The sequence below is a fragment of the Molothrus ater genome, chromosome 2, assembly GCF_012460135.2.
Source record: "Molothrus ater isolate BHLD 08-10-18 breed brown headed cowbird chromosome 2, BPBGC_Mater_1.1, whole genome shotgun sequence".
In the NCBI taxonomy this organism is placed as follows: Eukaryota; Metazoa; Chordata; class Aves; order Passeriformes; family Icteridae; genus Molothrus; species Molothrus ater.
In genome coordinates, this window is record NC_050479.2 from 25,022,502 (window position 1) to 25,046,773 (window position 24,272).

A 24,272-nucleotide genomic window follows, 5' to 3' on the forward strand; every position below is an offset into this window, starting at 1 on the left:
ACCAAGCAATCAAAAACTAATTTTCACTTCCTTCTCATCTCTATATTTTGCCATGTTTAGAGCAGTTCAACAACCCTGCAGCGGTATCCCTATCTGTAGCACCATCAGCTTTCCAGAAGGTCTTCCATCAAGTATATGAAGACCTGTTGGAGACTTCAGCCACCCAGAGGCAGCACAACCAAGAAGCATTTTCCAAGTCCTGCAGTGGTTGTCATAAACAAATCCAAGAGTTTTGAGCCAAATGGACCTCAGTACCATGAAGTTTGTAATAAACCTAACAGAGAAAGAAGGGTAGGAAGACCTTGCAAGAGGCTGGCTTGACAAATAAGCAAGGCTAGATTTAAAGCGTACTAAGACTTGAACTTAAGGCCTCCTACTGCACTTTGATCTCTCAGCTGGAAGGCAGCAGCCCCTGGGAACGCTTTCTCTGGATGGGACCACAGCCCATCCAAGCATCCAATCCCTTCCAGCTGTGGGATTCACTGACAACAGCAACTTCAGTGCTGCTCTTGGATCTCTCTGCCTGCTCACAGCCCCTGAGGGTACTATCCAAAGTAGCCCATGAAGCTGCTGTGGATGTTTATGAGAGCAGAAGCCAGATTTGAATGCTCCTTACCTACCACCTCTTCAAAGGCTTTCACCACAACTTCTGAAGTGGCACAACTTCTACCAGAAGTTTTAAATCTCTCAGAGTTGAGCATGTACAAGAATGCAAAACAGGCTGTTACTTTCAGTCTGGACAGAATAAAACACAACGACTATTAAAGAGCAAAAAAGGTCTTCAATAAAGTACTGAAAAAGTACTGTTTCTACTCTGATATCATAGTCTAAGTGGCAGCACAACTCAGTTCCTAAGGTAAATATGTAGTAGGGGAAAGTACACAAATGTGGGCTACAGAGGCATGCAACCATTGCGTTAAAATTGCACAAGATTGTCGAATTGTCCAGGAAGTACTCAGTCCATAAACCAGGGACCTTCCAAGGATTTTCACTGTGATTTGCACAGTACTGTAATCTGAACAGTAGAGAGGAATTAACAGAAACACAAGGTATCAGCTAGCTTCTTCTTTCAGATTCCCTTTCTGCTTTATAGGAGTCTGAACTTGAGTGTACACAGTGAGGGATAGGAACTGTACTCTGGGGAGATAGCTCGAAGAGGAAAGAAAAGAGAAAGTATGACACCCATGACACAGCACAGAAATCAGGATTAGAAAGAAATGAGCTTTGAGGATTCAGCTGCAGTAGATGAAGGTTCAAAGGGTGACCCTTATGCTCTTGAGTTACCTCAGCAGGAACATCCTCTCAATCACAAGGGTAGACAAAGATCCCTTTTGAAAGGGGAACAACATTTCTTTCTGTTCACAGACAAGGCAGTAAAGTGGTGACCCTTTAAAGGACATCAGGGGAAACAATTTTGCTAGGAACTAAGATTTCTATTTGTGCACATATACCAAGCATTGTAATGACTACCAAAGAACAAACAGTAAAGGTCCCTAAAGGTTTCAGGAAAATTCTCCTGCCCACATATGAGTCAGGTTTTGAGAGTGATGAAGTCAGGGTTCTTCATTACCTTGTTCAAGGTTGGTATTTATTTCTTGTAGGTGGCTTTATCATATTTCCCTTGAAGTCAGGAGCTTTGTTAAGAACTGGACTACATCTGTGGTTACTTGGAGATAAAAAAATAAAGCTTTCCATCCCAAAGGATTAACAAGGATTACATAAATAGAAATTTGTGGAAACATGAGTCACAAAGGACTGGAGAGTCCAATTTCTACATGTCCAGGAGCTGTCAGAATACATGATTTCCTGATCTGCCAGAAAAATGCCAACATTTGGTTTTTCTTCAAGACAAAATTCCCCATGGAATGATAGTCTGTGAGACAGAGAGAAACTAAATAATTAAACCAACAAATCCAACTAAACAAAAAACTTCAACACAATACCCCCTACCTCTCCCCAGAAAAAACAACCACCAACCACAAAAACAATTACAGTTGAGTAACAATAAAATTCATTTCAGCTCCACCTTCACCCAGTATTTTACATTCACAAAGCTGCATTATAGAAGACACTTGCATATGTTGAAGCTTCAGTATGCAGCAGATGTCTAGCTCTGCTAAAAAACAAGATGACGTTTATTTTGTTTATACTCATTACTTAGATATGAATCAACATTCATGGCATGAACTGTGCCCTATTTTAGCAGCTTCTATTTAAGTTATTAAAATTAGATGTGTATGTCTTGGCCAAAGCAGAATATAACATAAACACAGGAGAGCAGTGATCTTAATACCCAAAGGGCTTTACTTGTATGTTTTAAAGTAGAAAGAGCTACACATGAAAGAAGAAAATAACAACCACATGGGTTAAGTGAACAATGAACAAAGGAAAATTCTTTCATAAAGCTCTCCAAAGAGAAAACATCAAAAACAGTCAAGAAAGTGGGCTCAAAGTAATACATGATTGAGACATGCTTACTCCACTTCTAAATACAATTTATTCTGAATTTTTAACTCAAGAATCTCATAATAGAAGACAAATTTGTGAAAGAAATCATCTCTTCCCTTAAATCTATGCAGTTTTTACTTAATGAGCAAGTGCTTTGGGTTCTGAAGGAGTCTGAAATTGCCAAGACCCTGCAAACATCCCCACTCTACAAACATGAATTATTCTAGTCTTCTAAATCTCCTTCTGCAAAACAGCAGCTCAGTGTGAGAAAACAGCCCACACAAACCAGAAGCAGTCTTTCACTTCTCACTTAAGCAAGACAAGAAATCAAACTGAGCCCTGTCTTCCAGTCAGCTTTAATTATTGTACTAGAAATACCACACTTCCACTAACAGATGTGCCCCTTGGACACAAAATCAATAACTAGAAAGACTAGAACTTGCACACTGCACAATTATTTTCTATGAATTCCTTAAACATCCTTAGGTCTGGTCTTAGAAAATAGAGGTTATTTAAAAACTCTTTTAAAATAAATAGAAACAATTAGCACAACTTCAGTCTTTGTAACATTTTTATTTTCGCTCTGATTTAAAACACAAAAACATGTAAAAGCACCATCATGTTGCACGTGATTCCTTCTTGCTACCAATATATACACACACACTGAGTCCTTATCACAGAGGTTATTCACAAGCTTAAATCCAAAGCTAAGAGCCAAGCCTGACAGCATTTAGGTATTTATACTGCTGCTTTTATAGAGATAAAGGACATGTACTGCATGAGCTGCTTCTCCTCCCCTGGAGGCTGGCGGTCAGGAAGGCAGATATGCTCTGGACATTAGCTCCAAGTGCTACAAATCTCCTCCCATAAAAAGATCATAATATCCCAACGGAGGCAAGTCCCAGATTCAGAGGAGCCAACGATGGATTTGAGCTGAGTGCCACAGATGAGAAAGCCTTATGGACTGTAAGCAGTGAAGCAGAAGATGCTTTCTAATACATTTAACTCCATGACATTTGAATAAAAGGCAGATCTCAAGACTGCAGTGCACTGCTATACAGGAGGAATGTAACATTATTTTGCTGATCTGGAAGTGGCATTACATTATGTCACTATAACCTAGTCCCCACTGAATTCACATTCAGATTTTTTATACAATCTACTGGCAGGCTATAGAATAGAATTCTATCCAATATTAAAAATTCAGTTTAATAGATATGATTTTTGCCTGGACAACTAGATAAAGTTACTCAAGAAAATCCAACTAGTCATCTCACTGGAAGCAGAGAAATGCCTTGGCACTATAATCCAAAATTTATGAGCTATGGTTCCACAGCATAACTTTTATCCTGAAAGATTAAACTCTACCTTTTACATAAATAAAAATATTAAAAGAGATTTTTTTAGAAGAGTACTAAACTACCACCAGTGATTCCACAGTGTCTGGGATAAAGCACATCCAAAAATATATGTAAACTCTGTTACTAGGGAATCCAAATTATGATAGAAATAAAAATCTAGGGAAAATACACAGAGATAACTAAATGAAGGGCCTTTGAGAAAGGGTTAATTCTTAAACACATTTTTTAAAAGAGCATGACTCTTTCTCTTTGGAAGCAAATTTATGCAGGAATACTTAACAGATATTAATATATTCTCCATGGAATAAGAGGAAAATCTACAAGAGGTTTCAGGAAAAGCTGGATGAAATTAATAGCATTACTAAGCATCAAGGCCTTTTACTAGGGATTCTCTCTCTAATACAATATGCAAGCGAAAAATAAAACTCATCCTTTATTTCCATTCCTTTACATAATAAAGCCAACATCCTTTTGGGCATCTAAATTAGCTATTAAGATTCTGCCAAGAGAAGGCAAACTACCCCCTAGAAGGTCTACACCAGCACCTACAGTGTGCATTAAGAAATGCAGCTCACTCTTCCTCTGCTTTATCTAAGAGTACCAAAAGCACAAATTGTGTTGCTACACAAATAAAAAAAAAAATCACTACAATCAGTGTGTCTGGGAAAGGAATTAATTCAGAATAATTATAAACAAAAAGCATCACTAGAAGCCATCTGAAATAATGAAAAATGGGGTGATTACTTACTGGAAATGGAAATTCTGCTATACTTTATACATAAGAATAGCAATATCATTAATGAAAAAAGCTATATGCAGATTTATTTTCGCCTACTTCTTTCCTCTCCCCTTAAAGTATAACAATTAAACTAAAGCTAACTAATATGCCATAAATAAGATTTGAAGGACATGTTTCAGCAAGGACCAACAAATACCAAAGACGTAGAAGATTCTGCACTAAAATTCACCTACTTTCTTGAAAGACAAGTCTTCCTTTAAAAAGGATTAATAACTTTGCTAAAATTAATGCTGCCTATATTTCTTTACAGATTCAAGCTTATTGTTTGTTTAGAGCATTTACAAAAGGAAAGTTACACAAATCCCAGGATGGTTGGGGTTGGAAGAGACCTCTGGAAATCATCAAGTCCAACCTCCCTGCTGAAGCAGGCTTGCCTAGAACAGGTTGCACAAGATAATTCCAGGTTTTGAACATTTCCAGATAAGGATACAAAACCTCCCTGGACAGCCTGTTCCAGGGTTTTATCACACTCAAAGTACAGAAGATTTTCCTAATATTTAGATTACACTTCCTGTGGTTTGATTTGTGCCTTCTGTCCCTTTTCCCTTCAATGGGCACTACTGAAAAGTCTGGCCCCACCATTTTGACACCTGTCCTTAAGATTTGTATGTGGTGGCAGGATCCCATCTCATCTTAACTGGCTGAAATAAACAATAGCACAAACTACCATTAATGTGCTCCTCTTTATGGTTCTCACCAGGAAAAAGTGCTCATAATTCTATTTTGGCTGTGTTTCCTGTTTTTATAGGCCAAATTCACTCAAGAAAGCCCTGATTTGTTGGGAGAAAAATCCCCTTTATGCCCTTGACCTTTCTAAGGAAATCTTTCCCTTTTCAAACTTGAAGTATACAATAGGTCAAGCAGTTTTAACTGACTCTTTAATTTTTATTAGACCATCAATTCAATTAACATTCCAAAAGTGATACTTTGGCACAATTCATATAAAACAATTCTTCCAAAGAAGTTCACTTAAATAGGCCTTTTATTGTTAGGACAAACAACACACTGAGAAGTTATGCAAGAATGCCAGCGTGGTGTGCTGCACATCACATGTCAAACTCTGCAAGATGTGGTTAATGATCTACAGGATCATCTGAACATTATCTGAAGAATAAGGGTTGTTGCAATGTGCTTTTCTTCACAAAAAGGCACACACAAACCCTTGTTTAATAAGAATCACAAAACAGAAAGTACTGGGAATTTTTTGCTGCAGATTAGTTTTATTTCATATTCTCCAAGAAGATTATCAATGTAGGCATGTTCTGGCAGCAGCTCCAAAATAAAAGGCTAGTTACCACTTTTTTCTGATGTGTGGAAGAAAAGCCCCAAAGGCCATGTAGCTTTAATTCACAGCACACCTCCAAAGAACCAACAACTGAAACATGGGTAAAAATTTCCTGGTCTTTTTGACAGTTAACAGTGTGATAGTTTATGGAGAAATCTGCTTTTAGGTAAAAGCTTAATTTTCTAAAGGCAGCTAAACTAAAAGCAGATGCCCAGCAGCTTACACAGGTGCCCATCAGTTTCTTCCTGCAGAGCATTCTGAGTCCCAGAGGTATCCAAGAAAGCTGATTACCACAGATGAAGCCTTCGCACCCACAGCTCAAATATAATAAACATCCCTCAGTCATCTTGTCAGTATTATTTGATCATTAATTAGTTTCAATATTCCCAGAACCATTTTTAATCCAGGCCTGAAGAGTAGTTTGTCCATTTTCATTCCATAACTGGTAGTGAAGGCTTGCATTTCTGGTTCCCAATGATAGACCTGTCAGACACACTCAGTGAAAGAAGGAGACCAAGTTTACATGGGTGAGAATAAAAGAGGAAAGAAGAAAAAAATCATAAAGGAAAAAAACATTTCCAGAGCATGATCAGAGACCAAGTGTAATCCTCATTCAAATGTTACCTCCTGCATAATAAAGATGATAGAATTTCACTCAGTCCTTGTCTTGTGACTTAGGAGAAATTTGAATTCTATAAAGTATCTAAAGAAAGGAAAGTTAGCATCCCACCAATTAGCTTGCTGGAGTTCAGCTTTCAGATTCTGAGTTTTCATAGACTTTCAGCTTTACAAAGTAATCTGTTCAAAAAACAAACACCCCTCCTTCAAACACCAAACTAAAAAACACCACATTCCCCAAACCCCAGAAAAACTCCACAGTTCTCATAAAAGGTAATCCCCTATGACTTAACCTCCTTCTTGTTAGGCCAGAGAAATGAGTCTTTTTTTCACTCAGAGTCTTTGCCTCTGGCATATTTCTCTGAACTAAAAATCCTACCCCTAGCTCCTTTCTCCCATCTTTCCATATTATTTTATTACCAAGAATGTAAAAAGAATATCACTGAAGTCACAATGTTACCTAAATTCTTGATGGCTTTTATCTCTCCCTACTTGTTGTACTTTCCAGAACAGCTCATAGGTTCTGGGACAGCACAAGGTCTCAAGAGCTTGGTTTGCCATCTACTCCCAACTCAATGACCTAGTAAAACACACTGTTGCCTAATGAATCTAGCTTAACCTGCTGCCAGCACCCCATAACATCAGTCTCTCTTCATTTGCAGCCTTATATGTTTGTTTAGTCTGTATATTTCTTGCTACAATCGTCTTTTTTATAAAGAGACTTATAAACTCAGTGCCTTTGGACTAAAGGCATATTTAGGGTTTCTATCATCAGCAATGCCTTCAGCTGCACAATGCCTGTATAAAGGAGAAGAAAGAGAAGATTCCTATTATCCGCAAGATTTAGCCCACTAGTTTCAGCTTTTCTGAAACAAAAGAATACCTGGAATCTGTTCTACTACATAAATGCAAAATTATTTTTCTTGTTGCCAAGAATAAATCAGAACTTACAATTCTAATAATGAAATTAAGACTGAGCTTCTGAACTCACAAGAATTTTAATTTCAAAACAGACGTTCCCATAGAAACAGTATGCTTTCCATCCAAAGCTATCACATTTCATAAAAACACAAATATGCTTCCTATCCAAAGTTTTAAACTTCACCATATTATGTCTAGCAATACAAAGCATTACACAGAGACACAGAGAAAACCTCCTAACCACACTAGATAGCATGTTTTTGCCAACAAAAACTTTGGTTAAACCCACATTAAAAAAAAACCCCTATTTGTAGCTAAAGATTCCACTGATGGCTCTACAATCCTGAATAACTTTTACATTTAGCTAGCTGGATTCACTTTTTTCAAACCATTTATTTTATTTAGTTCTCTTCATGAACTGTGTTCATTTCTTGAAAAAGGAGATAACCCCAGAAGATTCAAGCACTTCATGTATTTTCAGCTGCCTGGAAGGGTAGTGCCTTGTAAAAGATGAACAGAACTAATCCTAGGCCTGCCAGACAGGCAAGTGTACCACAAGGTGCATCTTCAACACAAACTGAAAAAATGACACCAGTTTTTAACTGTTTCTCTCTGAAATCTCACAGCTGTGAAGGGAAATGTTTTATCTAAACACTGATATCTGGCAAAAGAAATAAGGGCCAAACAGACTGATGGGACACTACCATCCTATCTACAAATGCTCCACCAGAACTCCAGCTGAAATCTAGCATCAACACCATGCCTACTGAAAATGTATCAGGGTAGTAAATTAAGCTAATTGAGTTAAATCCATGAAGTTCCTATATGCCTCTACTGAAATGAGAACAGGAATGCAATAATGAAACTAGAAATTTAAGTAAGTAAAAAAGCATTGATGTAAAATTCTTCTGAAACTATGTGTCTAAAAGAAAAGTTGAAACTGCTGCTTAGAAAGAAGTGGTCATTTGGCAGCTTTCCTTAAGGAAAATATGATTGGAAGGAAATCATAAGGGGAGGGGAAAAAAGAAACCTTGGATTTACTTTGGAAGAGCTCTGCAGGAAGCAATATCACTGAACACTTAACTGCAGCAGCAGAGCTTGACGGTGAAATCCCGTTCAGCAGTGAGTAACAAAGAGGCCAGTGACAGGACAGGGCTGCACAACAACCTGACCTAGCCAAGACACTCACTTCTGGCCTCTGGGAGAAGCTTTTCAGCTTCAACACCTGCTGAAACACCAATTCATTTCCTCAAAGAAAAGTACCTTCTACAGAAAACAAATCATTTTCCACAGGGAGAGTTCTAAAAGCAGCTGGTTTTTCTTTGAGGTACCTGAAAACTTTGTCGCTTAATTTACAATTCCTTTCCACAGGGTAAAGGCACTGCAGATAAGCCCACTTCCCTACACAATTTCCAAGCAGGGGATGTTGCCAGGTCCTTAACTTCAGAGTCACTCAAAGGAGACCTTCAAAGCCCACACCCCCTCCCAAAGCTTGCTCTTCAAACTGAGCAGCAGGTCCTTAGCTGAGGCAGGAATGCGTGGCCAGGTGTACTTTAGCACAGCCTGACTGGCACTGCAGGGCCAGGAGGTCACTCCACACTTATTGTTTTATATTGCTCAATATGGAACTGGCAGATTAGCCTGGTGTGCTGGTTTGGCTGGGGCAGTCAATTTTCTTCACAGTACCCAGTATGAGGGTGTGCTTTGGGATTTGTGCTGCTGATTTGGGAGACTGCATAGACAACACACTTTAGCTATTGCTGAGCAGCACAGTATTAGAAAAAATCCTGTTTCTCATAAACTTCAATACATATTTTAACTTTAATTAACAGATAATACATACTTTAACCAATACATACCTTAAAAAAGAAATCTTGAAGACACACAAGCAGGCCATCCCTGTATGCTGAAAGACAATGTAGCCTACCTGGACTTCAACAAAGCCTTTGACACCACCTCCCACGGCATACTCTGGAAAAGCCGGCAGCCTACATCTTGGAAAGGAGCAGTCTTTGCTGAGTTAAGAACCAGCTTTTGGCTGGGCCCAGGACATGGTGCTGAACAGTGCTGCAGCCACCTGGCCACTAATGGTATCCCCCAGGGATTGGGGTGGGGGGAACACGACCCAGTCCTGTTAATTATCTTTTTGGATTATCTGGATGAGGAGAACCCAAATCTACCTCCAGCAAGTTCATAGACAACACCAAGTTGGGTTGATCTGCTGGAGGGTGGAAGGTTTGGCAGAGGGACCTGCGCATGCTGGATCAATGGGGCAAGACCAGTGGCATGAGGTTCAACAAGACCAAGGGCCAGGTCCTGCACCTGGCAACAACAACCCCAGGGAGCAGGACAGGCTGGGGACAGAATGGCTGGAAAGCAGCCCAGCAGAAAAGGACCTGGGAGAGGTGGTCAACAGTGCATGTCCCATGAGGAGAGGCTGAGGGAGCTGGGGTTGTTGAGCCTGCAGAACAGAAGGCTCAGCAGGGACCTTATTGCCCTCTACAATCACCTGAAAGGAGGGTGCAGCCAGGTGGGGGTCAGCCTCTTCTCCTGGGTAACCAGCAACAGGACAAGAGGACGTAGACTTAAGCTGCACCAGGGGAGATTTAGGTTGGACATAAAGGAATAATCTCTTCACAGAAAGGGTGATTAGCCATTTGAATGGGCTGTCCCTGGAGGTGTTTTAGGAAAGATTTGACATGGCACTGAGTGTCATGGTGTAACTGACATGGCGATGTTCAAAGGCTGGACTTGATCTCAGAGATCTTGTCCAACCTATTTGATTCTGTGACATTCACCCAACCAGTGAGGGGGCTGGGGGTGCACAAGAGCAGCCAGGAATGCTGGGCCCAGCTAACCAGAGGGATATCCCACACCACATGGTGTCATGCTTAGCAGATAAAGCTGGGGGAAAGGAGTAGGAAGTGGGGGATGTTCAGAGTGATGGTGCTTGTATTCCCAAGTCAACATTACACATGATGGGGCCCAGCTTCCCGGAGATGGCTGAAAACTGCCTACCAATGAGAAGTGAGAATGGATTCCTTGTTTTGCTTTGCTGGTGCATGCAACTTTTGCTTTACCGACTAAACTGTCCTTGTCTTAACCCACAACTTTTCTCACTTTTACTCCCACAGTTCTCTCCCCCATGCCCATGGGGCAGAGTAAGCAAGAGGGTGCTTGAAGCTTAGTTAAGATTGTCCTACTAAATGTATCTCAATGAGCACTCTGAAATTCTACCACTCATCAGCATTCCTGCCAGCTCTCAGCAGAGAATTGTTAAGTCAGTGTCTGCTCACTACCTCACAGACAAGAAATTCTTCCTGTTTTTCTTCATTCTTTATTCCTGTTTTAAGCTGAGTTAGGTTTTTTAACTTCCTCATTAGATACTTTGCTATAGCCTTAGCTCATTACAACCTCTTTTTTTAAAAGGAAAACTCCCCAAAGGATTTTTTGTAGAAGAGTTAACTACATACATACCAAGACAATCAGTACAATACACCATTTTTTGAGTGAGGAAACACCATTAACTTAATAAATATCTCAATTAAGGGAATTGACATTTTAGAGACTACAAAAGAGTTTATTGTTACTCTTTGCAGACCCTCTTTGGATTAAATTTTGTATCCAACCATACATAAAATTAAATAGTCTACTCTTTTAGAAACATTCTTCTTTTTCCATATTATTGCTTTAATCCCAAACACATTATATGTATTTCTGCCTCCTGCTGTCAGTCATTTCCCTTTTTCTCATGTATAGGAAGCCAAACCATCAAGAAGCAGCTGTAAACTCTTTTGTGCACATCCACCCAATGGGAGTGACCCATGGTAACACAGTAAGTTAGCTTTCTTCCACAGACCCACAGGAGAGCTTCAGAGCTTGCTGCCCAGAGAGGCTGTAGGTGCTCCAACCTTCAAGAACAGGTTGGAGGGGGGCCTGAGTAAGCTGATCAAGTGGGTGGTATCCCTGCCCATGACAGAGGGTTTGGAACTAGATGATTTTTAAGACCTTCTCCAACCCAAACCATTCTAGATTCATTTACAAGAGCATTAGCTATGGCAGTGCCTAGTTTCCATCAGCCTCACTTTCATGATAATTCCTTCCATTAATATTTCAAAAGCACTACAAAGACAGGCCAACAGAACCCAGCCCTACCCCTCAGTGCTCTACGTCAGGGTCATCCCAGGACATCAGCCAGAGGCTTTCAAGAGCCTGCAAGAAATTCAGTATTTAGACAGGTTCAGAGATCTCCAGGCCATTTCTACCACAGCATCAGGCCACCAGAAGCAAGAGTCTTTTAGCCTTTAGTGGGAATGCACCTTCCCTACCACACAACCAGAGACCATTCTTTTCTTCCACAGCTGCAGGACAGTTTGGTTCAGTACATGCATGGGGCACTGCAGTGTAGAGAGGGACTCAAGTATATTGGCCATGCTTCCTTTTGAAGAGAAAATTAATTACTAGGCTCATGTAGGCAGCCTCTCAAGCACTATTTCCATAAATCTTTTATCCTACTAGTATGTTTCCAGGTTGATTAGGAGTAGAGGACAGAAAGAAGAGAACTAGAAGCTCTTCTATTGGCCTAGCTTTTACAAAACTGAAGTTAGTGCAAGAGAGCAGCTAAATGCTGGTTTTCATCAGTGATCACTACTAGGTGAGGAGGGGGAATGAAAGGTATCTTCAAATCACATTCACATTCCAAGAAACAGAGTCCAGGTTACACCAAAACACACTTGAGAGCTGGCAGGCTGTTTTGTAAGAAGTGACCTTCTGTGTCACATGTTTCCAAAGTGAGGAATGATTCTTGCACACATAACAAAAACCACAGTTGTCTGAAATGCTTCAGGAAGCTCTGGGTATCAGATGCCCACAGCTGGTCTGCCCCTGCAGCCCTGCAGTTACTTGGCAAGTGTCTCTTATTTAAGGTTAAATCATTTTTTGGTGAAATGGAACTGAGGCACAGTAGATAAATATATACTAGCTCCTGATTTGTAATGCTGAGTTTAACTTCCAACCACCCTTCACCAACAATTTGAAAAATATTAAAACTTTGCTAAATGTGTATAAATAAAGGACAGCTAGGTAGTTGGCCTTTATTTATACACATTTAGCAAAGTGTGTATCTTGCAAACTGAATTTAAAAGTATAATGTTTTATTTTTTTTTAAGAGAAACTTATATTAATAACATGGGACATAAAATTAGCCTCACTCATTATTATTTGTTCCTACATTTTCAATGATTTATAGGCAGGTTCTCAACTAAGAACACAAGCAATGAATTCATGCATAATTAACCTTGAAGAAAATTATAACTGCTTTTATTACTGACCAGCTACCATCAGTTTCTATTCAGTTGAAATCTTCTTCACTGGGTACTTCTAAATAGTTGCTATTTGTCAAAAGCAGGAGGCAGTTCTGGTTATCCAGTGGGCTGCCTTCAGCAAGGATCAGAAGTGGGAGACTGTGCCAGACAGTGCTGCTACCTGGGTTTTGTGGGAATGTATTCAAAACTCGTTCAAAACATTAGGATAATTTTAGCACACGATGTGTGACTTGTGTTTTCAGAGCTTATGCTAACTAAGATAAACAAATGGCCTTTACATTTCCAGCACTACTTCTCCCTTTTACTTCTCCTTCCAGTTTCTCTGCCTACACACTTAAGAGCATATGTAATATCCACAGTTTAGGAGCATTAATGTGAGAATTAAAGAAACTGTAATCAGACAAGAGGCATGGTATATAAGCTCATCTCATTATTGCTCTCCAACCTGGTACAAAGAGAGTAGTGCTAAAAATCATAAACCATTCAGTTCTGAACTTTCTAAACAAAATAAGCTCCCAAGAGCAATGTTACCACTGTCCAGTGTCTGCCCATGCAACCCTCCTGCCAGAGGGGAAGCTGCTTACAGAAAGGGAACTGCTCACTGATTTGCTTGCACTGCATCCTCTTCCATAATTAGGACAGAATCTCTAGGTCACAAAGTGTTCTGCCACTCAAAGAGAAGACAGCTATTCCACTTCCACTGTGGTTCCAAGACTTGAAGCGAAAAAAGAAGTCAAACAGGACAACATGGAAAGGGCACAAAACACAAGAACAGGAAGGGAGATAAGGGAAACAATACAAATGTCATACATACAGCTATCTGCTGCAGGAGGGAAAGCTCATGTCCTAGACAGTCTCACAGTCTCATGAAAATAAGAAGCAATCATACTGATAGAGGTTGGAGGAGCTGAGCAGTTTGAGACATTTTTAGTTTCACAAAATTGGAGATTCAGTTTTTTAAAAAGCAACAGTCTGTATCAGGAAGGGAAACAAAATTCAAAATAAATTCACTTATTATACCAGTGGGGATCTTTTGTTTTGTTTAAAACACCCAAGTCTCACTTGCAGCAAACCACAAGATTTGATGATCCCTTTTATGAGGCTTGGAAGATGCTGATTCAACTACACACAGCTTTTTCTTTCATTTATTTTTGTACCTATAAGCCATTACAGATTCTGGTAATTTCTCCCTTTTCTGAATGAACAAAAATTTTGAGAGCAAGTGATAGGTGAAATATAAACAAAAAACCTTCTAGAATATTAACAAGATCCTTATTTCTACCTTCAACAATTAAAAAAAGAACAACAGATGTACAGATTTATATGCCCAGATCACAGATCCCATGATGAAGAACAGAAACTGAATTTTTGAGGCCTTTCACAGCAAAATCTCACATATTTAAATATTTATGGTAGAATATTTTATATGACTACAACCTCATAAGTAGTCATCAGCTGCAGAATGTAAATAGAAAAATTTCCTTTTATTTCAGCTGCACTGAAGACCATTATTTTTTAACTAAGTATTTAAAAGTGGTTGGATGGCTGGACAACACCTTTTCTCCGTATTTTGCAAGAATCTCCTGAAGTACAGAAGTAGTTAGGAATATTAAATTATGTAACAGTATAGAAAATATGTAACTGTATCAAAAAGAAAGCTGAGGGAACAGGGAGAAGTATCTACATCAAATGCTCACACAGGTCTTTAGGCTCTCAGCAGGGATCCTCCATGAATGGCTTCTTGACAGCCCTTGCAAAGCAAATTTCCATTCTCATCTGCTTCCTAAGAGATGGAAAGATATACTAGAAAATTCAGAAACACGTCTGATATCTCCCTTTAAACACCATGTTAATAAGCACTCTTCTAGATTTGCTTCTTTCCACACCCAGGTAGGTGTGGAAATCTTGTATGTTTATAGAGTCGGTTGCCCTAAAGGAAGCTATCCTGACTCCTGTGATGTAGGATAGCAAATTACTTATGTAAAGAATTCAAATTAAGAGCAAAAACCCACTCACTTCCTTTGACCACCTCTGCTCTCTGCAGCACACTTGCATAAGTTAAGTTTAATCACCAACCTGAAATCTCACTTCCTAGGCATATCTTCAGGTACTGAATATGAAATTACAGTTAATCAAACACAGGAAAAGGAATTTATCACAGCTTTGATGCCTTTTGATCAACCCCCTGGATGTTGTACCCAGTGTTTCCCTGAAAGAAAGAAAATGATTCAGACTTGGAAGAGAAAATATTCTTTCTATTCCATAATTTTTAATGGCTCCAAATGTATCCATCACAGACTCAGCATTTTTCTAGATGGAGACCCAAACAAAGGCTATTTGTTTGGATATTTTGCAATAGCAAAATGTGACTCAGATGAGGGATTACTAAGTGTACCTTCAGTTCAGGCAGTAAAACACAGCCCCTTGGAAGCTCACATGGCCAGTGGCTTCAACACGAGACAGCAATTGCAGTGAAGCAAACAATTCATGTAGATATAAATGGGATTGCAGTGTGAAGTAAAGGGACTCAAACTAGCCCATAGAGTATCAGGAGAAACTCAGCCAAGGCACTGTGAGGCTGCTTAGGAGTTTCCCTGGTTTTGATATTTGTATCACCATAATGTGCATGTACTGAGGTGAAGCCAGAAATGTACTCACCATACATGATCACTCAAGGTAGTAATTGTACAATAACTAGCAGCCAGTTACCAGCCCCACACTTGTATTTTAAGTATCCACTGTCCCCTTCCTTCCAGCTGAGAGCAACAGTTAATTGCATAGTCAGCAGAAAGACACCACAACCCTGACTGCCTAAGTTCAAGCACCTGGACATACAATAATAATTTTAAATTCCTATTTGTTTTCCATTACAGAATGTGACTGCATCCCAGTTAAAAAAAAAAAAAAAAAAAAAAACAACAAAAAAAAAAACCACCACATCACCACAATTGGATCAATGTGTGTTATTTTGCATACATTCATCTCTACATTGCAGTTTGTGAAACATTCTGCTGCCACACTATTTACTCAGAGAGCTACTGGGAAAAACATTTCCCATACCATCCCTGTGTTTTTCTCCTCATGCTCAAACTGAAAGAGCTGTTGTTTCTTAGACAGCTCAGCCATACATTTCACAAGGTCAAACTGAAGAATGCAACAGGGCATTAGTAACTTGTTTTCAGGCCCAGAACACCTATGCCTCTGCATATACCCTCTAGGGCACCAGTTTAACTGAAGCCAATAATCCAGTTCTTGGACACCCTTATTTTTTGCAATCTCTCCTACCAGATCCTGATCCATCAGGAAGATGAATTTCCATATATCTGCAATTTTTGTGAGCAAATTTGCCACTACATTTACATTGTTTTACTAACCATTCCTCTTGTTCATGTCTCCCTCCCTCATACATTTTCAGTATTGGCATAAAGCAGACAGTATTTAAACTAATCTTTCACCTGTTGAGTCAATTTTGACAGTTATCTGCAAAATAACACCTCTTCCTTCAGTAACCAGGGAAGAAAAATGCAATGCCAGGGGCACAAACTCTTCTTCATCAGGGAGATTCTCCATACTGCTCCAGCCTAGAATCTGTGACTTTAAAAGATGGCATATTTAGTCAAGCCAAGAACTTGAACAAACCCAAGTCCTCTTGAAAGTTGCTCATGTTTGTAGAGCCACAATGCCTTGGCATGATCCTGGTCAGCTTTAGCCAAGCACACATCTCAGGTCACTGAGACTGTTCAGGGAGAGTCCTACTCAAACTGTTGAGTGCTTTCCCACTTAGGTTAGAACAGCTCAGTCACTTTGCACACTATTATTAAATACCACATGCAAAGTGGGGATTTAACGTGGAGGCTGGAACACAGAAGGTGGCACAGAGGTTCACACACAACATTTACCTTAGCCTGCACCAAGTACTCACAAGGTGCCATAACCTCCCCATTAACTTGCCTCTGCAAGACAGTACTAAAATTACACATTAGAAATAAAATCCTGCTTTCAATAAATTCAGTTAGCTACAGCTGAATAAATTGTGTTACTTTTGTCTTCTGTTTCTTTTGAGATGTATTTTTCACTATTCCCTATGACAAGGTATTTATGTATTTTTATTTAATTTGCATACAAAAGCACTTTCAGCTGCAGTGAATTTGTTACCTTTGACTTTACTTGTGTATCACTGTATTTTAAATTGCTGGACACAGAAAATAGAACTTTTTTCCAGGACATTTCCCAGGCAGTTCATTATTTCTTCATATTTTTAATCACCTCCCAAGTTATTCTGCTCTTTTCAGGAAACATTCTTGGCAAAAAAAAAAAAGTAATCCAGTGCACTGTTTCACAACAACAAAACCATGTTTCCAGGGATGGTCTAAAGCTTAAACTTTTATTCCTTCCTCTGAATCTGCTTCAGAGGGTTTAGATACAGAACTCACTGACAGTGAACTCTCTTCAGGAATTTCTGTCCCTTTGAGCTTCCACTCTTATGGTTTCCTTTGCATGATATGAAAATATATAGCTTATAACCATGCACAGTAATCTCAAGGAAGCCACACCATGTGTGCATGAGGCACTGGTCCTCAGCCATCATTGTTTTACATACAACCATCATGAACAACTAATTGTGGCCAACATAATATTCTGCAAAATAATTTTCCCAAGGGCAGAAGGCAAATAAAAATGTTTTAAAAATTCATTTAAAAATTTAAAAATCAAAGACTCTTGCTGGTAACTGGACCCCAAGCCATGACTCACCAGCAACAAACTTAAGGGATTTTATTCTTCATGATTTCCAACCTCTATGGTGTTTAGTTCTCACCTGTTGAGTGCAGGTACACACTCAGCAGCCTTCCTCACTGATGGTCCCTGATGCCCAGGACACTTTTTGAGGTGAAATCCCCTATGTCCTTCCAACAAGAAACCTCCTGAACTAAAGATACCTCACTACACATTCAGCAACAGCCAACCCCAGCCACTGCCAGAATTCCATCAGGTGCAGAAAGGCACACACATCAGAGCCCTCTCTGGCTTCAACAAACCCACCCAACCATCTCACCTGCAGCCTCTTATTCCCGGCTGGAATCCTCTACTTCCTAAAGTCAAAACCAGAATAATACCGTACAGAGAAGCTGCTATCAGTGTAAGGAAATGTGTCCCCTAAATCCTCCTCTTTGTTCTGTTTCAATATGATGGAGGACCACGTCTGTGCCCTACCTACTGACAATTTGCATATTGTTCACCACACAGGGCAATGTTTGGTTCCAGCTTCCTGGGCTGATCTCGCACTCTGATGACCAAGCCACACCCCATCTCAGGTTTGCCTTAGAACGAAGCTGATTCACAGCCTTTACCAAGAAATGGAAAGTGCAGCTGAATCAGAGGAAGTTCAGATCGGACATCAGGAAAAGCTTCTTCACTGAGAGGGCGTGAACAGGCGCCCAGCAGCCCCAAGCCTGCCAGAGTTCAAGGAGCTCCCTCTTGCTCACACGGTTTCATGGTTTCGTTTTTGGTAAACCTGCAAGGAGCAGGGAACTGGACTTGGGCTTGATGGGTCCCTTTCCAAGATACCCTTTGACTCAGTGTGCATGAGAGCACAAGGAAGTGTTCATCAACACAGATAAATTGTGAAAAAAAAAAGAACAAAATAAAACCCACAAACCCCTCAAAGCCTAACTAAGCAAGGGGGGAACATCGTCTTTTTTACCGGGGGAATGTAACACATTTCACCAGCTAAACATTGACACCTTGCCCGAGAAAGCTGAGCCCGGGCAGCTGCCGGCACTGCAGCCTGTGAAACCCCAGCATCAGAGATCTGAAGCTGTGAGCAATTCACACGTGCTCACCAGCACTGATTAACATCAGACATCAGCAAACAGTCACAAGAGATGTAAGCACTCATTAGGCAGATACACTGCAGCTGACCCAAGGCACAGAAGAGCCTTTTCTAGGCTATGTTGATCTCCTTTGTCCCTCAATATACTAGCTCTGACAAGTTAAATATATATATATATATATATATGTATATATGCAGGTAAAAATAAATGGTTGGAAGATGTAAAAATATGACCCGAGTATTTACAGAATAAAAAAAAAAATCAAGTCAGTCCTTGTTGACAGATAGTTCAAGATGAGAAGAAGGAAAAGAAGGAAAGTTTGCTTTCTTTAAAGTTAACCTTTATGTTTCCCCATTATAATGCTACATGAATATCTGCTAGCAAGTTCAAAACTCTGACTCTTAAAATAGAATTAGAGGATCCTGATGTGAACTTTCTGAAATACTGGTCATTCATTTACCAGTTGACTGCTCTAATACTATGCCAGCAACACAGGGGACATGGCCACTAATAATTAAGAAACCTTGCTGCTGGGATTAAGAAACCACTTCTCTGTCAGATGAACAAATGTCAACTTAAAGAGACTGAAATCTAACATACAGAAAAATTTTACCTTTTGAAATACCAAGGCATCAGCAAACATGCCTGAACAACCAAAACACTCCTACAATATCATTAGCTACAGCCACCACACATTATTATTATTATTCCAGTATTATACCATGGTGGAAAAGGACCAAGACCCTCAAAACTTCAGGAGGTTTTGTGCTGCCAGATAAAAGATTATATGCTAGCTCTGAGCTACATGCCATCAGCACCCAGCAGGAAGTTTTGGATTACTCCACAGCTGCTGTCAGCACTGCCTAGAAAATATATTTATATATACACATATACATGTATATACACACACAGAAATATATATATATAGTTTTGACATCCTGAGTGTCCAACCCTCAATCCTTTTGTGTGAGGAGGAAGGTCTTCTTACTGCTTACTTTCCTTGTTGCAGAAAAATATTACTTCAAAAAACTAGTACAAAGCATGTACTTAAATGTTTTAAAGACTAGGCCTCTATCCAGCAAGCAAGCTCTTTAAAATATGCTAAAAGTGTACAGTTACTTCTTTTTGTATAGTTTATGCTCTTTTTTTTTTAGTTCCTTTGAATTAACTGATCCAAAGGGAAAACAACAAATATAATTTGTTGCACCAGAATATAAGAAGTAAATAATTCTATGCACCAACCACAAATACAACAGCAGCCATGCTAGGTCAGACACAAGACTCTCTATCCAAGCCTCTCACAATGGAGAAACAGCCAAAAGCAGATGGCTAGGAAAAGGAGAGGTTTGGAACATGGCAAGCATACGATACTTCTCCCAAGTATTCCCCATCTGGGGCTTATTTGTTTCCTTGACTTGAATGCAACTTCCAAATAACTTCTCTCATAATCATCAAATTGGAAAACGGGAGATGTTGAACTATTTTCAATGAGAATTTACATAAAAAAACAATCAAGTCTGACAACTCCTGCACACCCATTCTACAGGGCTTGTGGATAAGAACATGAAAGATTTAGACTAGACTAAGCAGCTGATTTTTCCAAGATAAGGAGTGGTGTGAATTTACAGCTAAGACTCCTCCCTAGAATAACTGATTTACACTTCAAATCTAACTTGGTAGAACAGGTCAGGTGTGCACACTGATTTCATTAAAGACAACACAGAAATGCACATTTTAAGCACTGTGGTAAGCAAATTTAGTTCTTTCTAGGAAAATGAGATTTTTCTAAATTCAGAGCAGGAAGTAATGCAAAATCAACAGAGTGATTAGTGAAAATGACACACATTTTAAATACCTCAGAAAATCAGCAATTACACTTGTGCTAGTATCCATGCATACTTAACTTTTGTGGTGATCCATCACCACCACTGCAGGTATTCTCATCGATCACTGAAGTCTAAGTGTGCACAAACACCACTTTGTATTAAAAGAATGAAGCCTCAGTGTATTGAAGTTTGCATTGTTACAGCCAAATGCCCACCCCATACCAGAAAAACAAATAACCATACAGTCTGAACTGCAAGTAAAACATAGGGGACTTCTGTGGAGATCAGTCCCAAAAATAATGTTCATAAGCAGCAACAAAAATAAACATACATTCACATACTAAATATAATATGAATGGAGAAAAATTAAAAAGAAGATATATTCCAGTTTAATTATGCATTGAACTAGTACAGTAGCTACTACCATGCATACCTAAGTTTTCTAGGCCAAATCTTCCATATTTCTACATCATACACTGTATAAAGTGCTGTTGAGGTATTAAGACAGACATCCTGAGCTGGCACGCAGTATTCAGGTAGGTGGGATGGGTGCAAACTTTGATCCACATTCTTGTCATTGCTTTGCTAAAGAATTTCAACTCTCCTGGATGATTGTTTGTTGCTGGATTTCTCTATATATCTACACATGCATAATTAAAGAAAACAATGTATCAGTATTTGATAACCCTATAACTGCTTCCCAAGAATTCAGGAGTTAGCAACATCAGGTTAATAAACAGACAAAAAAGCTAAATTTTAAACTCGTCTTTTCTACACATTCCAAGCTTACTTGGTACCCACCTGGTAGAGATAAGACAGTGAGACTACAGAGAGATAAGAGGTGCAAACCAAGGTCTCCAGATACACTGAGGCCAGCAAAAGCATAAGATCCACACAAAATAAAATAAACAAATAAATAACACAAGCTTTTGAATCCCCCTGTGACTTAACACCAGAGTTACAGTGTTAACAAGGTCTCTTACTTCTTCACCAGGACAGCAGAAAGCACATATGTGCCCTGTGAGCTTCTCTGAATTCCAAGAGTAATGAGAGCTGTTAACAAACAAAAACCCACAGGACTCAACAGTCTAGCCCAAGTTTTGGTAACTTCCACCATTCTGCAGGAGCACAAATTAACAGGGAGATGGTGCAAGAGCCCTTGCGTGCCCCTGAAGCACTAGAGAGAGGGGACAGCCAGGCCCAGTGCTAACTCCAGCAACAGAGAAGAATGAGGAAGATGTGTTATGCCACCCTGGTACAATACAGGAACACTTTTCAACTGTTGCTCTGCAAATAGAGCTTCAGCAACTCTGCTCCAGAAGTGCTGCTGAGCAGCAGGAACCTCTATTGCAGAGCTGTGCATTGGCAGTGGCCCTGCTCCAGGGTGCAGAGGGAATTGTGGCCACTGGGAAGGGGATTGCTGAGCTCTGAACACTTGCACTGTCCTGAGACAGATATCACCTGGCTGCTTCATCTGGCACATGGAGATACCCCTCTGGAGCTTTCCAGATTCCACACACAACTGGAACCTGGCTCCTCAATTAACACTGAATGAAATACCACAATAAGAATAAATGACTGACAAAAAGGGCTCTAAAACCAGCAGACAAGCCTTGGACTTATTTTATTATGTATGATTAAAAAACAATAGAAGAGTGTAATGAAAATTACCAAGGAACAATGTCACCAAGACAGATGGTTTTTCTGCTGAAACACTGAAATAAAGCCCACTGCTAATCACCCACTGGGGTCTGGCCTACTAGAAACAAGCAGCAACTGCCCACAAGAGACTTCCCATAGTACAACACATAAACTGCAAAATTGAAGTAGATAAAAAAAAATACTGCAAATTACATAGATAGTATATTTAAAACAGAGCTACTGGTAGAGAGCTTTCATGATAGTAACAGATAACCAAATGCAAGAAAAAGCTCTTAAACACCTCCTCCCCACACTTCCCAGAAGTGTTTCTGTATAACTTTTGGGCAGTTTCATGTCTCCCCTTCCTCCTTCTCAATTCCTGACACAGGAAAAGCTATTTTGGACTAGATTGTGACATGAAGTGACACAGCAAATGAACTTCCCTCCGAAATTTCATCAAGAGGAAACTGGAATATTGCATGATGCTGCAGCTCCTCAAGTTTAACAAGAACATATAACCTGCATTCTTCTGTGGCCACTAAATAGTTTTAAAAACTCCAGCTAAACATGAAATCAACTACAAAAACAATGGAACAAGATTATATTTGCAAAGAACAATTTAAAGGCAAGAGCGTCCATTGACTTAATTTTGCAGGACACTCTGGTCCTTTACATGACAGAGGAGAGCTTCCTGACGTAATAATCAAGAGCAAGACATTCATATGATTAAGACCACAAACCACTTCTCTCTCCCATCTCCTCCAGCCCAGGCCTCCAAACCACAGCCCACGCTCAGTCCTGCATCCCAGAGATGCTGAGGCACAGCAGTGGGACAGACAGCGCCTTGCTGCTATCCCAGACAGAAGCTGCCGGCAGCCCACGCTCTTTGTGCACCAATTTCTTGCAGCTGCGGGGAAGGGGAACGCCACGTCTGAAGGGCTGGCAGGCAGCACGCGTTTGGAAGTCTGACACCAGCTGATATCAACTCAACAGTACAGAACGAGAAGGGATGAACTCAGTAAGAAAGGGAAGGGAGAAGCTGCAACCTCTCTAATTCCTGACTGAACTTGTAGTCAGTAGCCATCTACTCGGGTAAAAGAAAGCAACCAAGCACCGCAATCTTCTCTGTACGTCCACATTTGGCAAAGCTATTCCAAAAATACCAGAGATGAGCAGTTGTAAGGCCCCTTATGGCCCGTCAAAATCGTGCCGCTTTTCAGACTCTGTCCTACCGCCAAAGCCTATGATTCAGGCGGCTGACTTCACCGCAGAGCCGAAACAAGGCGATAAGCAGCGGGGCAGGGCTCCCGGCGCCGGCCGCCGCCTCCGGGGCACCGCGGGGATCACGTCTCCATCTCCTGCCCCCGCTCTCGGAAAGCAAAGCTGTCCCGAGCGAGGACACCCACCCCGCAGCTCGCACACCAGGGCCGAGCCAAAACTAGGGAAAAGGAAGCCCTACGCATCCCAAGGCACGGAGGGTGCCGCAGGGCAGTGCCGCTCTCCCCGGGGCCGGAGGAGAGGGGCACCCCGCCAGCAAACACCCCGCGGGTTTCGGGGAGCGCCGTGCCGGACCCCCATGCCCTCCGTGCCGCTCCCGTGCCGGGGTGCCTCACCTGCGGTGTCCCAGATGGAGATGTTGTACGGCCCCCACTGCTTCAGGTAGAAGGCGCCGCCGACGGTGCTGACCGTCTCCTGGAAGCGCCGCTCCATGTAGCGGTGCAGCAGGGAGGTCTTGCCCACGTTCATGTCCCCCAGCAGCACCACCTTCCCGTCCGGCTTCTTCATCGCGGCTCGGTTCGGCTCGGCTCGGTTCCCTGCCGGCGGCCGCTCCCGCCCCCTTGCCTTGCCCGGCCCGGCCCGGCCCGGCCCGCTCCGCCCGGCGGGGCTCCGGAAGCGGCGGGACGAGGGCCCGGAGCCGCCTCCGCCGGCAGCGAAAACTTCGGGGGCTCCGCTGGAGCCGCCGCGATCCGGCCCCGGCTCCAGCTGCTGCTCCTCCCCCGGCCCGGCCCGGCCCGGCCCCGCTCCCGCCCCGCCAGGGGGAGGGGACGCGGGCGGGGAAGCGGCCGGAGCTCCGCGGCCCCTCCGCTCTTGCCCTGCCCTGCCCGGAGCAGCCGGGTGCCTGGCCCTGCCCCGGGGCAGGCTGCCCGCTGCCCGGTTCTGTTGGGGGTGTTGGGGCCGAGCTCGGCCTCGCTGAGCCTTCAGGGAATGCCGCTGCGTC

The 24,272-nt window shown here is 41.3% G+C and overlaps 1 protein-coding gene across 1 annotated transcript in view; it reads right to left on the minus strand.

Annotated features, from left to right (window-relative positions):
- RAB20 (RAB20, member RAS oncogene family) overlaps positions 1 to 24,013 on the minus strand; it is a 28,422-nt gene extending 4,409 nt beyond the window's left edge. The window contains exon 1 of the mRNA XM_036384183.2: positions 23,668 to 24,013. Within this exon, the coding sequence (XP_036240076.1) occupies positions 23,668 to 23,839 (172 nt within the window). The 5' untranslated portion in view covers positions 23,840 to 24,013. The remainder of the gene's footprint in view (positions 1 to 23,667) is intronic.
- Between the last annotated feature and the right edge of the window lie 259 nt (positions 24,014 to 24,272).